We start from the raw sequence: 17067 nt of genomic DNA, 5'->3' as shown, positions 1-17067 counted from the left end.
GGGGAAAGGGCAGGAGAATAGGATTAAGTGGCCAGCACTTTGAGAGCTGGTACAAGTGCAATGAGTCAAATGGTTTCTTTCTGTACAGTAAAATTCTATGATTCTACTCTACTAACCATGCTGTAATGCTTTAGAGAGGGAGCAGTGGACACCAAGCAGGAAAGCGAATCTAGGGGAGATAAAGCACAAAGGTACATTTTGAGTCGGCTCTGAACATGGGGAAAGAGGATGCAAGGCAAGGAGGTTAAGATAGATAAAATCCAGAGCACAGGATGAGTGCAACGCTCCATGGTGAAACCATTACAGAGAAGATGATAAATGATTGCCATAGTTTTGTAACATCACAAACTGCCTTGAAAATTAACACTTTGCGGGCACTTTTTTAACTCTGCACAAAAATTCATACAACCCACTGTTGACCGACTCATTCTCTCAGAATAAGAGTGCTGATGTCCCCATTTCCTAATGTCAATCAATATGATTAAGAGCAGATCCTGTGACTGTGCTGTAGAAATTTACTAATTTCATCATTTTAAAAAATTTATTCCTTCCTGGGATGTGGGCATCGCTGGCAAGGCCAGCATTTATTGCCCATCCCTAATTGCCCTCGAGAAGGTTTTGCTGTTGTGTCTGCAATTTTGTCTGATTGACATCCGTAAATGACTTGCAGCATTTCTATTTCTAGGTGAACTCTGGAAAGGTAATAATGTACTCACTGGTGGGGCAAGTGATTCAGCACAATGCAACATCCCACAGCCAATCCCACGGGTCGCTACACTTACCACATGTAGTGCACTTCATTTGTACATAATGTTCATCCACCACTAAGCATGGCTCAGTAGTACCACCACTGACCAAACTGGCCGTGTGAAGAACACAGCTGCCAGACTGGGCTTGCAGCAGGTGACAAGCAAACCAACACGAGGGAATAACTTAATAACCGCGTCCTCACCAATCTACCTGCCACATTAGTTGCGGCTACTAGAACAGGTCAGAGTCTGGGTATTGTGTGGAGAGTGGCTCACCTCCTGACTTCCCGAAAGCTTCGCCACAAGGTACATGGCTCAAGACTTGACTATTCCAACACAATCCAGGCCGGCCTCCCGAGTTCTACCCTCCGTAAACTTGAGGTCATTCAAAACACGGCTGCCCGTGTCCTAACTCGCACCAAACCCTGTTCACCCATCACCCCTGTGCTCGCTGACCTACATTGGCTCCCGCTTAAGGAACACCTCAATTTTGAAATGATAATCCTTGTTTTCAAATCCCTCTATGGCCTTGCCCCTCCCTATCTCTAATCTCCTCCAGCCCCACATCCATCAGATATCTGCGCTCCTCTAATTCTGGCCTCTTGAGCATCCCTGATTTTAATCACAACCATTGGTGGCCGTGCTTCTAGCTGCCAAGGCCCTAAGCTCTGGAATTCCCTCCCTAAACCTCTCCATCTCTCTTTTCTCCTATAAGGCGCTCCTTAAAACCTGCCTCTTTGACAAAGCTCTTGGTCATCTGTCCTAGTATCTCATGTGGCTCGGTGTTAAATTTTGTTTCATAACGCTCCTGTGTGAAGCGCCTTGGGACATTTTACTATGTTAAAGGTTGCTGATGGAATACTCTCCACTTGCCTGGACGAGTGCAGCTGCAAAAATGCTCAATAAGCTCGACATCATTCAGGCAAAACAGTCCACTTGATCAGCAACCCATTCACCACTAGCGCACCATGGCTGCAGTGTCTACTATTCACATGATGCACTGTAGCAACTTGTCAAGGCTTCTTCGACAGAACCTCCTAAACCCACGACCTCCACCACCTTGAAGAACAAGGATCATGCATGAGAACACCATCAATTAAAACTGTCCCTCCAAGTCACACACCACCCTGACTTGGACATATCGCCATTCATTCATTGTTGCTAGGTCAAAATCCTGGAACTCCCTACCTAACAGCACTGTGGGAGTACCTTCTCCACACGGACTGCAGTGGTTCAAGAAGGTGGCTCACCACCACCATCTCAAGAACAACTAGGGACAGGCAATCATTGCTGACCTTGCTTTCGACGCTCATATCTCCAGAATAAATAAATTGTCTCTCAAGGTGCTGTCTCTTCATTTACCTGCCATTACTTTTCACCTGAGTATTTTTCCACCAGGGTTCAGTGCAGATGTTGAACAGAGGCTCTGTCTGCCTATTTAAGTGGGTATAAAAGATCCCATGGCACTATTTGAAGAACAGCAGGGGAAGTCTTTCACTCTAATGGCCAACATGCATCACTAAACCAACACCATAATGTATCTCATGGTTGTTTGTGGAATCCTGCTGTATGCACATTGACTGCTGTGCTCGCCTATGTAACAGTGACGACACTTCAAACTAAATTCAGGAGCTGCAAAATGCTTTGGGCCATCCTGAGAATGTGAAAGGTTATATACTACACACTTCTCATAAAACACATGGATGACAGCAGCACTCTGGTTCATCCCTTAGATAAACTTTGAGAGAGCCTGGATCGTGAGTGGCAACAGGCTATTGACCTTTGGAAGGCATCACAACTAACCTTGATCCTTTCTCACCAAACGTCCATACACACTTCTAGCATCATTCAATGGATAGAAATCATGGTGGTCTTTTGCCCATATTTAGCTCAGAGACTAATTGAAACACCCTTACTTAGACCTGCTAACTCAACAGGTACCAGCGATCAAGTTGAAGATTTTCAGCTCTTTGGGGCTCAGTACCGCACTGCAGGTTACATTTATCCACTGATCTACAAAGAGAGCTCCAGTCGTCCAACTATGAACCTCTCAGTTGTGCATGTGTAATCTGCGTTCAATACATTGTCAAGATGTTAAATTTGATTTGCTCAAAGCTTTAATTCTTGTGTGACGCCTGTGCGTGTTTGATGGTTAGAAAGATTATCTTGTTTATTTACTATCCTTTGTTATTGAAACTTTGGTTTCTACTTGTATCTAAACAGTATTAAAGTGTCAATGTATTTTTTATGGTTCGCAAACAGGTGCATCTATTAATGTCATACTACATTAGTTACTTCACACAAAGGGCGATGAATCTGCAGAACAGACGGACTGTAGATAATGCCAGCAAATTCAAGATCATCTAGACAGTTTTGTGCTGAGTGAGGAATACTAGCGATCAATGTTCCTGCTAAGCCGTGCAGCAGTCTGGAGGTCCCGCGCAGGCCATTCATTAGCTTTTATATGGAAGAAACCGCGCATGCGCAAAAATTTGAATGGGCCACGCAGCCAGTTAAAGGGACTGCACACAAAAAAAATTAGAGGGAACATTGCTAGTGATGGTATTTTCAAAAAAAGATATTTAGACTAGCTAGACGGCAATCACCTTTTCCAGTTGTTAAACGTCCGTATAAGATTTATTTTGCGTCCAGTGTCAGGAAACATTCCCCGCTCTGCTAGATTGTTTAGATTCAAGATAAAAGCTCCTCATTTTCTTCCCCTATCTTAACCTGCAACCTAGTAGGGCATCTTCGACTATACCAGTGTGATATTGAAGAGGGATGATCAACAAGCAGTTTATTAATTACTTAGAGGGTGGTGATGATAGATACAAGGAAAATTTTAGTTGTTAGTACTATTTTGCTCCCCACTATAGAAAATATATTGAAGGTTGAATGGGTACAACACAGCTTCACTAGGCCGCTGCCTGGTATGAAGAAATATAAATACAAAGAAAGACTTGAAATATTAGGGCTTTTTTCCCATGAGAACATCGATTATGTGTTAAAGTTTAAAAGCCTGAAAGGATGGGATAGCGGAGATAGGAGCAGACTATTTACAGTAGTTGAGGGGCCAAGAATGAGTGGCCATAGATAAAAGATTATATGCAAGAAATTTGAAAACAGGCCAGCAGAAACTGTCCAGGGTCAGTGGTTGAGGCAGAAACCACGTCAATATTCAAGACTAGATTGGATAGGTGGTTGAAGGGATATGGGAACAGAGTTGATGAAATATAATTAGGACAGCTTGCTCACGTGGAGGGTAAACACTGGCATGGACTGGTTGGGCCGAAAGGCCTATTTCTGTGTTGTAACTTCTATGCATTTCTGGGAGTATGTGAAATAGACTGCCCAGGAGATAGGAGAGGAAGACTGTGTTGGCAGATTCAAGGAGCTGAAAAATGTTCTGGGGAGGAGGTGATGGAAAGATAGGATAGACCACCGATCGGTAATTTTTGAACTTGGAGACGAGACAGATGGACCACAGTGCTCTTTGCTCATTCTGTTATGCTCGCCTTGGCACACCAGCCATCCTAGTGATCTTTTTGGAATATGGTGACCAGTTATTTCCAACTCGAGGAGCAGCGTTAGTTAAAACAAAAAAAATCATACTGACTTTAACCTCATCCATTGATCCAAAGCTGTTGCTGGACTCACCGACTGGCTGTCGGACATCAAGGCCTGGATGAGACATTTTCCAGTTTAGTATCTAAATAACTGAAGCTATCCTCTTCGGCTCTGCCAGCACCTTTGTATCTCCACTATTCCACCTTGAACATCACAACTGTGATCATGGATGCATTGAAGTAGAATCTGCGTTCAACGTATTTTCCTCAAGGTAAAGTTAAAGCAATTATATTTGTTCAAGGCTTTGATTCTCGAGAGGCCTGTTCCAATGTTTGATTGTTGGAAAGGTTTCATTACATTTACACCATCCTTTAATCCTTCGATTGGAATTTTAATTACTTCCCAATTCTATCTAAAAAGCAACATAAGTTTAAAAAAGTGTTCATTAATGGTGGCTAATGTAATCTATTTTGCACCAGGTTCCACCACCAGTATTCACAGCTATGGTATATAATGTGTTAGATTTAGAGTAAAGCTAGCTCAGTTCTGCCCTAGCCTACAAGTGGCCACTGTGATCTGGTAGTTTGACTGCCTAAAACTCATTTCATTAAGGATCCTTTCACCCATAACAGAGATCTCCTTCCTAACTTTGCATTTACATACTAAACCATCAGGGGAGCTGCATCCAGCTTCTTTAACCCAGCTTGCTCTTACTCTCAGGAGTTTCAACGGTTTACAATTCTTTCAAGAGGTCCCCTAATGGCCACCCCATCATAAATAACAAGTTACCATTATGAAGCATTTGACCCTTGAGGTCACAGTGGCAATTGTCTCTTCTGGGCACAAGATAGTTTCTGATCTACTAACCATTCGAAAATCACCAATGAAAAATTGGTAAACTACTTGTCTTTAAAAATTCTGACCAAAAATACATGTCAGACAACATTCTTTCAACAACTGAGAATAGAAGTGGAATCAAATCTGTCCTAAAGCATATTCTCAAATATTATGGGGTCACTAGACTCAGTTCATCACCTAACCATCACAACTCACTTTCTGCACCTACCTGTTTAATGTTAATAGCAAATAAAGACTACATACATTTTATTTTATAAAAAAGGCCACCAAAAAAAACCTGACAAATGTTGCCAATCAATTATTTTTGAGGACAGGAGAATCTTGGCTAGAAGCTGTCAAAACAAGTTTTTCTTCTGCTTCTTTCTCCTCCTTCCACTCTACTCACCCACTGCTCACAACAGACAAGGGGGTTACTTCAAAACTCTCTGATCATATGCAGTTAACCAAATGAACTGTCCAAGCTCACTTAGTGCCAGGGTGGCTCAGTGGCTGCACTCTCACCTCTGCATCAGAAGGATGTGGGTTTAAGCCCCACTCCTGGGACTTGAGCACAAAGTCTAGGCTGACACTTGGGTGCAGAACTGAGGGTGTACTGCATTGTTAGAGATGCCATTTTTCAGAAGTGACGTTAAACAGAAACCCTATCTACCCATTCAGGTGAACGTACAATATCTTATGCCATTATTCAGAGAGGAGCAGAGCCGTTCTCCCAGTATTCTGACCAACATTTATCCCTCAAATCAATATCAGAAAACAGATTAACTGGTCATTATCTCAGCTGTTTATGCTGCTGTTTGTCCACATAACTTCACTACACTTCCAAGTAATTTATTGGCTGGATGTCCAGAGGACTTGAAAGGCACTGTAACTGCAAGCTCTTTTGTTGGGCTATAAAATAGGCTTGCTTATTGCTTGAAGATTTTAACTGGGGCTATTTTCTTGACAGGATTCATCAATGCTTTGGATTTCTTTTGTTGAGATTCAAAGGCAAGGGGGAGGAAAAAAAAAAATCAAGCAAACGCTCCCCCAGTGATCCCGGACAGAATGCAAGAGTGTCTCCACATGACATAGCTTGGTTGTGATGTCAAATAGACTACTAGCAGTTACCAGTCTCACGTATAAAGAATGGCACCTGGGGGAGGTACCAGAGGCCCATGGAGCCATAGCCAAGCAAGATTCTGCACCATCAGGAGAGAATATTGGAAAAGGAGGTAGCAAAAGTGAAATAGCCCCCGATAACAGTTGTATGTTTAACAATGTGCAAAATATCACCATAATTTTCCTCCATCTCAGTCCCAAACATATGGTTAAATAAAAACTGCAGCCAATGTAAAAGTGGAAATTTAATCAGCAAGACAAAGTATCAAAATGCTTAAATACATAATACATCTTTTAAGCCTTTTTAATGGAAAAAATCTTGTTTACAAAAACAATATTCCAATACATTCATAAAAAGCTTCCATAATTCTCTCAACACTGAAGTTAGCACAAATAAAAAATTATAATTCTCATATTTAAGCTTTGTGACAAATAAATGCATCTCACATTTTCCCCTGAATGCAAACATTAATATATATTAAAATGTTAATGCTAGCCTGTTACACTTTCTTTATCAAGAGTTTAGCTAATCTTTTCCTCTTGGGAAGATGAACTACAGATAGTGAAAGGTAAAAATGTTTTCAAAGCATCTTGTGACACAGGTCACTTCAAATGGACAGACACAAAATGCAGAAAATTAGATGTTGAAAAGATATGCTGAGTCTGTTAAATTACTGTGGATGACACTGTTGTCAAAATATCTTGAGAACTATGGAGTCAGTGCTTGCCAATATTTATTACGCATTCCTCAGCAACTTATAAATGTTTTTAAGTACTAAAAGTGTGAAACTTAAAGCCAGTGTTTGCTCCCAAAATCTTCCAACATTTCACTTTTTTGGAAGAGGAAGAGAACAGAAATAATTTAACCACGGTAGTTTTCAGAATGTACCATTTGTTAAAACCAATGAAGTCCTCTATTTACACTACTCTTCTTTCTTACATTACAACAGTGACTACACTTCAAAAAGTACTTCATTGGCTGTAAAGTGTTTTGGGACTTCCGGTGGTCGTGAAAGGCGCAAGTCTATCTTTTTTTCCCTTTTATTTAAGTAACCAATTAAAGAGTTACATTGGTTATCTACAAAAACCTTGTGGACATTTCAAAATTAAAGCTTCTTTTCTCCCAAAAATACCAGTGTCGTCATGTACCAAGTTTTTCTTCACAATCAAATCTAGTTTTTCTACAAAAAAAAACTTCTAAAAAGTTACGCACAAATTCTAACAGAAAATTAAAGTCATGATTTAGACTGATCGAGATGAATTTGGGACTAAAATTAGTTTATGAAAAATAAACCAGCTCACTACAGCCAAGTTGGCTGATTCATTGCATCGGTTTGAAATAGAACCATGAAAAGTGGAATGTAGTTTTGCAATATTCAACTTATATATTTTGATCTTCGAACATTAATTCAAATAACTGTGCTATTGATTAACCAAACAAATACCACAGCCAGCATGGAGTCAGAGGGAAACACCTTTGAAGATGCTACAAAAATAGATAATGGAACTACCTACGATAGTTTTTGGACTTACTTGCAGAAAGCGATTGACAAATCTTTCAAGAAAAAACTCTAATCCAGAAGCCGTGGGAATTCAGGGTAGAACATGGGACTGGACAAGACCAATTAAAAAAAATCCAGAAATCAGCCAAATATAGTAAGAGGTGAGTATCGGACTAGGAGGAAGTGCTGAGTGGAGGCTTGCAGGGGTCAGTAGTTAGAGCCCTGTAGGTTCCACTACACAAAAATAACCTGAATACTGAAATCAACTGTAAGGTTAAATTTCCAGGTATACACTTAGGCAGAAAAATGGCAAATTAACTTTAATATGGACGAGGAGGAAAATCTGTCTTTGTCAAAAACAAAATGGGCAATAGCAAATGGCAACCATTAAAGTCAACGGAAAACAAAAATTGGGCACGGTGTAAAAAGGGCTGTTGATTCATTATTGCCCGTTTCGTGCTTTCGCTTAAGACCAATTTCACCCTGCGACTTTTGCACATTAAGTCATTGGGTTGGAAAATGGGGGATATATATAGGCCTTCTGATTTCCAGATTGTTTTTCCCTGAATATTTTTTCAAAAAAAATCAGGTGACATCAACTGCAAGCAGAAAATTTTGGATTTCAGCCAAACTATTTTCAAAGGATCAAACATCAAGTAATAAAAATTTTAACTAACTGCATAAAACAGCATGAACAAAAACAGTTGATGTGCATCATGCTCATCACTTTCTTTCCCATACATACAGAATAGAGCAGTGTTGACACTCGGTCTCTAATGGGATGCTACCGGGATAATTGCTGGAACCATTGCCTTTTACAGTGTATATAAATTATTAGGAGCGGAGGACAGAAACAAAGCTGACATCTGTCTGACAGAATTGTGAGAGAGTTGGAAAAGGCAAAGAGGAAGAAAGTTCCAGCTGGGTGAACTCCTTAATTTTGGACATTTAGAACTCGTCTTTTTCATCTCAAACATTTCTACATGCTGTGGCTCAGAGGCAGCGGACATTGCTGTTGCCAGTACTGCCCCAGATAAGGAAGAGGAGGAGGGGTAAAGACAAGGGGTGGGGGAAAAGAGTGGCACAAGCATGATAAAACACATAATTTGTCTAGAAACACCCCTCCCAGAAGAACTGCTAGAGTGAAGATGTCATCTGCAGTGAGATTTGTACTGCGCAGGTAGTTTTCTGCTGATATAAACCCCACCCCACCCGCATGGTTCTTGTTGAAAACACCTCTCTTCCTTTGCTGGTTCACACGTCAAGCTCCAGTCCCTTCTTGCCTCCAGCCATAATCTATTGAGGAGAGCTGCAAAAACCCAGTTATAACCTACAGTTCTAGCAAACTCCTTCAGGAGGACTAATTTTGCAGGCTGAGATTAAAAAAGTGTGCCTCCCCTCCTTAAAGGGGAAGGCCAGCCCAGTCAGCAATTAGTTAATTGAGACTTTTCTGATGCTTCCCTGGGGTTACTTCAGGCTATTTCTGGTAGGAAAAAAACAATTAACATTTACATATGGCATCAAATTGGACTTGGGGGGGGGGGGGGGGGTGAAGGTGTGCTCAGTAAGCAGACAGGCAAACCAAATAGAAACTGTTCTGGATAGGTTGAGGTGAGTGGAAGTTGCAAATAGCATTTAATGTGGACAAATGCAAGGTAATAAGGCTAGAGAAATAAAGTGAAAATATAAACTAAATGACTTTATCTAGACTCTGGGGCACAACGAGAAAGATTTGGGGGTATTGTTAGATAGCTTACTGAAATCAACAGTGCAGTGTGCAGCAGTAAGGAAAGCTAACTGGATTATGGGATATATAGCTCAAATGATTGAGTTATGAGAAGGTGCAGAGCCTGGGGTTTACTCTGGAAAAGAGAATGCTCGGAGGGGAGACTGTATTCAAGATTCGCAAGGAAATTGATAAAATGAATCCCAATTAACAGGTTCTATATTGCCATAAACTTTAGAATCAGGGGATATAGTCTCATGCTTAGAAGAGGGAAGGTGGACAGGCTGGTTTGCTGGAAAGTAGCAAATGTGTGGAAAGCACTGCCCAGGGAGGCAGCATCGGATAGCAAAATCTGAAAGCCAAAAAAAGATGTCCACAGCCTGGTGTCATAACTCAATTCTCTGATACGAGGGATCAGACCCATGCCGATTTGAAATACCTCCAGATCTTAAGTGTGTGTCTCAAAGATCAGAACTGGACACAGTGGTCAAGGCCACAGCACTACATGATTTGAACATTGCTTCCAACTTGTACTCTACAGTTCTACTTGCTTTTTGTTGATTGCAGCTCCAGTGATTGGAGAGATTGAACATTGGGGGCAATTTTCGACTCCCGTCTCATCTGAAAAATGGGTGGCCAGCAGTTGAAAATTCTGGGGCAGGGGGCAGCAGCAGAGAGTTATCTTGGCCCCCCCACTGACACCCAAGGCCCTCCTGATGCAATTTGAGAGGCAGGCCTGTAAACCCTCAAAGCTTAAATAACATTGTTTTTTATTATGGAATTTTTGTTAACTGCATTTTGGAAGTTGAGGTACCCAGTCCACTTGTTATGTCACTTGCTCAAAATAAGTCAAGGAAGTTGAACAAGCAGGATCTTACCCTTCTGAATCCATGTTGGTTGCTGTTCACTAGGTTACATAAGAATTAGGAGCAGGAGTGGGCCACACGGCCCCTCGAGCCTGCTCCGTAATTCAATAAGATCATGGCTGATCTTCGACCTCAACTCCACTTTCCCGCCCGATCCCCATATCACTTGATTCCCCTAGAGTTCAAAAATCTATCTATCTCAGCCTTGAATATACTCAACTATTTACACTTTGGGGTAGAGAATTCTAAAGATTCACAACCCTCTGAAGAAATTTCTCATCTTGGTCTTAAATGGCCGACTCCTTATCCTGAGACTATGCCCCTTAGTTCTAGACTCTCCAGCCAGGTAATCAAATTTACGCCTGACGTTAACGCAACACTAATGGGTCTGGCTTCCCAATACATTAGTCAGACCACTGGAATACAATGCTCAGTTCTAAATCACACCACACGAAAGATGTGCATGTATTGGAAAGTGTGTAGCGAAAAACCAGCAAGAATGATCCCAAAAATGTAAGGGTAATGAGGGAGGAGGAAAGGTTAGAGCTGCTGAAACTCTACAGTGTAGAAAGAAAAGGGTTAAAAGGTGACCTCACTGAGGGGAGGTGAAGGTAAATCCAGATTATTATTTCAAAGTCAGTCAGATGAGTAAGGAGGAGCAATTTAACATTTTAAATTCATATTTAAAATGGACATAGGTAGAACATCTTCAAAGGGTGATAAAAGTTTGAGCTACCCTTCCAGGCAAGGCAGAAATTAAACTACTACAGGGATAAGACTGAGCGCTAAATAGACTTTCTCATAATTAACTTATGTTCTTAAAACATTAGGATGCATTTGAAAGCCATAGAATTCATGAATGAAACTTCATAACATTGTAGTTTTTGGATGCAGCAGCACAGTCATTCATTTAACAAAAATCAGATTTTGTGCTCAATATTTTTACTTCTCAATAAAACTTACTTTTTTAATGAAATCCGTTTCTAAAGGTCTGACTTTTCTGTGCATATATTTTCCATATGCAAAATGGCAGCTAAATAGTTTTAGTGCATAGTTTCCAAATACAAAAATGTACCTCTGAAATTGCAGACCTGAATCAGAGTACAGTTTTGCTCTCAAATTCAAAAAGGAGGAAATAGTGATTTTTCATTATAATTTCAAAATAAGAAGCAATGGCCCACATTCTATTTCACCGTCACTGGAACTTATTTCCCAGGAGGCAAGCTTTTGTGTAGAGGTATACTGGAATTGTTGTATAACAAGCAGAAAATGCAGTGTGATTAAAAATTGGAAAGCCAAGCGCTGAATTTGAGAAGAGTAGCACTGCAATGGAGAACCTTATAAAGGTGGCATGTACTCAAAGTGAGGTCTAACAAGGCAAGATCAATACACACTTAAGTTTCTGTATTTATTTACATCCGTCTTATTCAATGATTATGAACAATACTTTGACCAAAGGGTAGAGAAGAGGCCAAACAGATTTCAAAATCTTAACACAAGCTTATTACTCAACCTTTTGTAAACAGTACATTTATAATGGGACAGAGTAGAGTTGCTCTCATAAAATAAATATGACTATTCAGGTAAGACAGGGGCAATTGCAAATAATTCTCTTAAAATGCATAAAATTTACAATATATTGAGAATTACACACCAGAACCAGCCATTTCTTCTTGAATGCAAGAGACATGTGCTGCATCAATACAATTTATGCTTTGTTCATTATTCTATTCCGCTAACATTCAAAAGATTTTTGTGGAGTATCATTAAGAAAAAGTACACAGCCATGTACTCAAAGGCTTACCTTTCTGGATGATGGTACAATTAAATCCTTGAAGTGCATTTAAACACATGGGATAGGTTGATGTTACCTGCATAATGAAATGGCTTTAGAGTTTTCCCCATTACACTTTGTGCCATGTGATCCTCCATAGCTGGGACAGCTTAAAACCATGGACATAATCAATCACTGATTTAATTTTGGTTGATTCATTTTCCCTTCTCCTATATGACCAAATCACTCCCTCCACCATCGGCATACGCGGTTGCAGTGTGTACTGTGCACAAGATGCACTGCAGTAACTCTCCAAGGCTTCTTGGGCAGCACCTCAAACCCACGACCTCCACCGCCTAGGACATGGGTAGCAGGTTTATGAGAACACCATCACCTCCAAGTTCTCCTCCATCACCCTGACTTGGCCATATATCACTGTTCCTTCACTGTCGCTGGGTCAAAATCATGGAACTCCCAACCTAACAGCATTGTTGGAGCACCTTCACCACACGGACTGTAGCGGTTCAAGAAGACCCACAACCACTTTCTCAAGGGCAACTAGGGATGGGCAATAAATGCCGGCATTGCCAGCGACATCCAAATCCCAAAAATGGATTATAAAAAAATTGAGATAACCGCCTTGGGGAAATTCATTGAGGCTGGAATTCAAAATGTGGTCTCGTTGTAGAGTCCAGCAGTCTAGTGTAGTATATATTCAGCAATCATATCAATTTTACATTAAAAAGTAAACATTGATGGTGCATTACACTGGCACGTCAAAGGGCTACACACCACGTGGCAGAGCATAGGCTCAAACCAAGCAATTAGTGGGGAGAGGTGATGAGCCAGAGAATTTATTTTCTTTTAAATTTCAAGGATGAATCACTTCATTGCTCTTTCACACCTACTAGCTGGCTCATGAACAGCACAGGTAATAGTCTGGGATCAATTTGCATGACTGCCCTCTTGGAGGGTGAATGATACGCTGCACAGCAAGGGACAAAAAAGAGAAACAGTCGGAAAATTAACATGAAAGATTTCATTGTACAGTAGACTTGCTTAAAAGGCCTAAAGTTACACTATAGTCAGTTGAATAATGAAGCAGCCCATGCCAGCCTATAGCAAGACACCCTAACATCCAAACTTGAGCTGACATTTGGCAGGTAACATTAGTGTCACATAAATGCCAGGTGATGACCATCTTGAGCGAAAGAAAGCGCAAAAGCTACCCGTGACTTTCAACCGCATTGCCAACAAACATTCTGGGGGGCTACTGTTGACCAGAAGCTGAACTGGACCATCCATATCAACACAATGGCAAGAACAGGGCAGAGCCTAGGTACTCTGCAAAAAGTAGCTCACCTCCTGACCCCTCAAAGCCGCTCCACTATCTGGCTGGAGTCAGGAGTGTGATGGAATACTCACCACTCACCCAAATGGGTGCAAGCACAACATTCATGAAGCTCATCACCATCCAGGACAGAGTAGTTTGCCCGATTGGTGCATCTGCCACTGGACTTAATAGTCACCCAATCTACCACCGGCACAGTGGCTCCAGTTACGTATGATCTACAGGATGCATTGCAGCAACTCACCAAGGTTACGTGGATCGCTACACCCTCCCGAGTGACCTCCAGTAGGACAAAAGCAGCAGTGTTCTGGGAACACCATCACCTCAAGATTCTCTCCAAATCACACACCATTCTGACTTGGGTATACATCACCATTCCTGGGTCAGAATCCTTGAATTCCCTACCTAACGCCACTTTGGGAACATCATCCCACAAAGACTACAATAGTTCAGAGAGATCGCCCACAACCATCTCCTCAGGGCAGCTGGGGATGGGCAATAAATGCAGCCTTACCAGTGTCATTCATATCCCAAGAACATATAAAACCAATCCACTGACGATGTGAGAAGTATACATATTGCATATACTATGTACGTTGCGCATTAATAGGCACATTAGGAATGTTGGGTAAAAAATATCCTTGAATGTATACACTAAGTCAGAGGGATTGAAATGGCGGCGACAGTGCAACTGTATATTTTCACAAGTGAAACTTTGAATAATTACAGAAATTTTATATTAGATAACCATATGGAACTTTTAACGTTGAATAATAGCGAACACTGCAGTTTTTAACCTCATCTTCCTAGGAGCATCAGTATGTACGGAGAGCAAACCACACCAATGTATTCACCGAATACAAAGCATTTCAGTGAAGGGTCAGTCCAGAATGCCCCATTTTTGGGCACCGTGTTAAAATAATCCAATTCAGTATTCCATCAGCAAAGCAACTAAAAAACACTAAACCCAAACATACTGTCAAGCTTGGACTATCCTTTCCCAGTTTGATATTAGTAGAAAGAACTCAACAAAAATCATTATATGCAAGGATGGGAGGGATATAAAAATGCTATGGACTGGTCTGTAACCTGGTATGCAGCAACAGATTGAAGGGATTGAGGTAACACACTACAGTTTAGCTGCATTCTCAACTCTGAGATTAGTTGTTCTATTATATTCATGCAAGTTCATAGGATGAGTTCCATCCTCTCCAGAGTTTTCTGTGCTAGAGGGAGATTATCAGGGCACCCACCAATAGGCTGCCACAATCAAATGAAGTGATGCTGGGTTTTATTTCAATGAATGTTACAGGGAATATGATAACTTGCACATATATATTTCTCCTGCCCCTCCTCTTCTGATGGTGTTGATTTCTTGTTGGGGGCATGATTCCACACAGTGTTTGGCCTCTGATACCTCAGTCAAGTGGGGACTACTCACCAGTGAGCCTGGACAGCCAGTATTGATTACAGTGGGCATCAGAGCAATGCCTGACCCTGTCCTCACCAGATCCCCACATGCACACTTCCAGCACAGCTGGCGATCAGCAATGAAAACCCGAGCCAGCTTTTCCGTTCTTAACCTAGGGACATTGAGGCAAATTGTAGCACCCTACTGCTGCCCTAGTTTCAGTATCTCTAGGTTAGGAAGGGATACTGAAAAAAAAGCCAAGATTTTCAAACCTAAATCACTATTCAGAAAGTCAGGCTGAAAAGTGCATGCCTGTGTGACATCAGATTAGAAAAGATGTGATAGCCTCCACAACTGAATAGCCTGCTGACACTCTGGTCAGTAATGAAGCAGTGAATTGAACTTTTAGATGAAAATTTGAATGGTTACCAATTATCTGGCACAGAAATGTGTATGCATGATCTATAAACCCACAGAATAAAAAAAAAGTACACCAAATAGAACAGAATAAGCTTCTGCAGAACATCAAATGTATTAGGGGTGGAGAAAATAAAGCTTTGGGCAATGTTTACTGTAACTGAACTGGCTGCTTTCTCAAATACACTTCAAATTGCCCCATTATGCTCACGCAGTCTGCACTACATTGCTGTTTTGCATCTTAACAGAAGTAACCGTCTACCAGACGAGAAACACTAGAAACAGAATAAACACATTTGAACAAATAGAAAAAAAATTAGAAAACAAATCATTACAGAAGTGCATCATCTGCTTACTTGCAAGCTCTGGTTTTATCAAAAGTCTATTGGTAGTTACAGAATCCACTGAATATCTTCACAATACACCCAAGTTATAAAAGAAGAGACGGTCTTCATGATGCATTGGCAGTGAGTACCTGGTCCAAAATCTCATCAACAACATCACTTTCATAGTTTATTTGCGCCAAGTCCAGTTCAGGTATAATATTAACTAGAAGCTGTCCAACACCAATCCGCAGAGACCGGAGTTTCACACTGGAAGTAGCACAAGAAATATTCATACATTAACAACTGTGACATTGTTCAATAGTTCAGTCACGCTCAGTGCAGCAAGATTGTCCTAACATTTTCTGCAGAGACTCCTGCAGAAGGACTGCTCCAACACACATCTATTGGCAGGATGCTACTATAAAATTCTTTAGTCTTTTGGGATCAAATACTTTAAATCAACTAGTTCAGGGTTGCATAATGGCAAAAGCTACCTAATATAATGGCTTCAATTTATTTTCAATGGTCCCAAACCTGAAAAACAGTAAAGTCCATCAGAACAGACTTTAAAGTAGTGTGTTGTAAACTACCCAGTGATTATAGCGACAATATGAGCTACAGATAATGAAAGTTCAGCTGTATGGAAAGAAACTCATTTATATGTAATCGGGAAAAATGAAAATATACAAACAAATATTTTTCAACAATTGAGGCACACAATAGAACATGTATATTGAGCATGCATTAACAAGTGTTGCAGCCCCATGAAAGTAATCAAGTTTAAAATGCTTCCCGATTTGGGCATTCAGATTAACTAGTCAAGCTTGAGCTTTTTTTTTTTTTTTTTAAAAAGTATTCTTTACAAAGTTTTTTTTATAATCTGGAGAAAAATGAATTTTAAAATCCAGTTAGTTTTTATTTCTCTGCTGAAATATAACGAATAGCAGTTAGAAAATTAATTTGAAAACCATTGTTTTGTGAACTGCCCCCAGCGTTGTAAGATTACTGAAAAAAAAACCATGTCTTAAGCTGGAAAAGTTCTTAAACATTTCTATCGCCTTCTGCTGCTGAAATCAGAATCCCTACTTTCACCATCTTGAGAACTGAAACATGAAAATGGGTTCCATCTCCACGCAAAATGGGCGATAACGAGTTGGCTCATCGGTTTTACACTCGCCTAGTGGCCCGTATTTTCCTCCCGCGGGCGGAGGCCTGCGATCCGGAAAAATCTGCGCCCTTACCCGAGGGTTCCCGGGATGCACACGCTTCCGCTGCTGGGCCTCACCAAACTCCAAGTGTGCAGGGCCCATGTATCCCAGAGGCGCATGTAGTTCGCAGCGTCCCTGAGATCACGTGGGCCACGGGGAGCCAATCACAGAAGGGAATCTCCCTTCATACATTTGATAGGAAGACCTGTCAAAT

At 40.9% G+C, this 17067-nt stretch overlaps 1 protein-coding gene across 5 annotated transcripts in view; it reads right to left on the bottom strand.

The window, feature by feature from the left end:
- Positions 1–6499: 6499 nt before the first annotated feature.
- The window catches only part of LOC147107808 (MORC family CW-type zinc finger protein 3-like), a 51791-nt gene continuing 41223 nt past the window's right edge, over positions 6500–17067 (bottom strand). For 4 of the 5 annotated variants that reach the window (XM_086007134.1, XM_086007135.1, XM_086007136.1 and 1 more), the window contains one exon: positions 6500–15912. In XM_086007134.1, the coding sequence (XP_085863260.1) occupies positions 15771–15912 (142 nt within the window). In that variant the 3' untranslated portion in view covers positions 6500–15770. The remainder of the gene's footprint in view (positions 15913–17067) is intronic. The other variant, XR_015080888.1, reaches the window with a different exon arrangement.

The sequence above is a fragment of the Somniosus microcephalus genome, chromosome 14 (genome assembly GCF_052327205.1).
Source record: "Somniosus microcephalus isolate GS21.2 chromosome 14, FLI_Smic_1.0, whole genome shotgun sequence".
NCBI lineage: Eukaryota > Metazoa > Chordata > Chondrichthyes > Squaliformes > Somniosidae > Somniosus > Somniosus microcephalus.
This window is presented reverse-complemented; position numbering and strand designations above follow the sequence as displayed.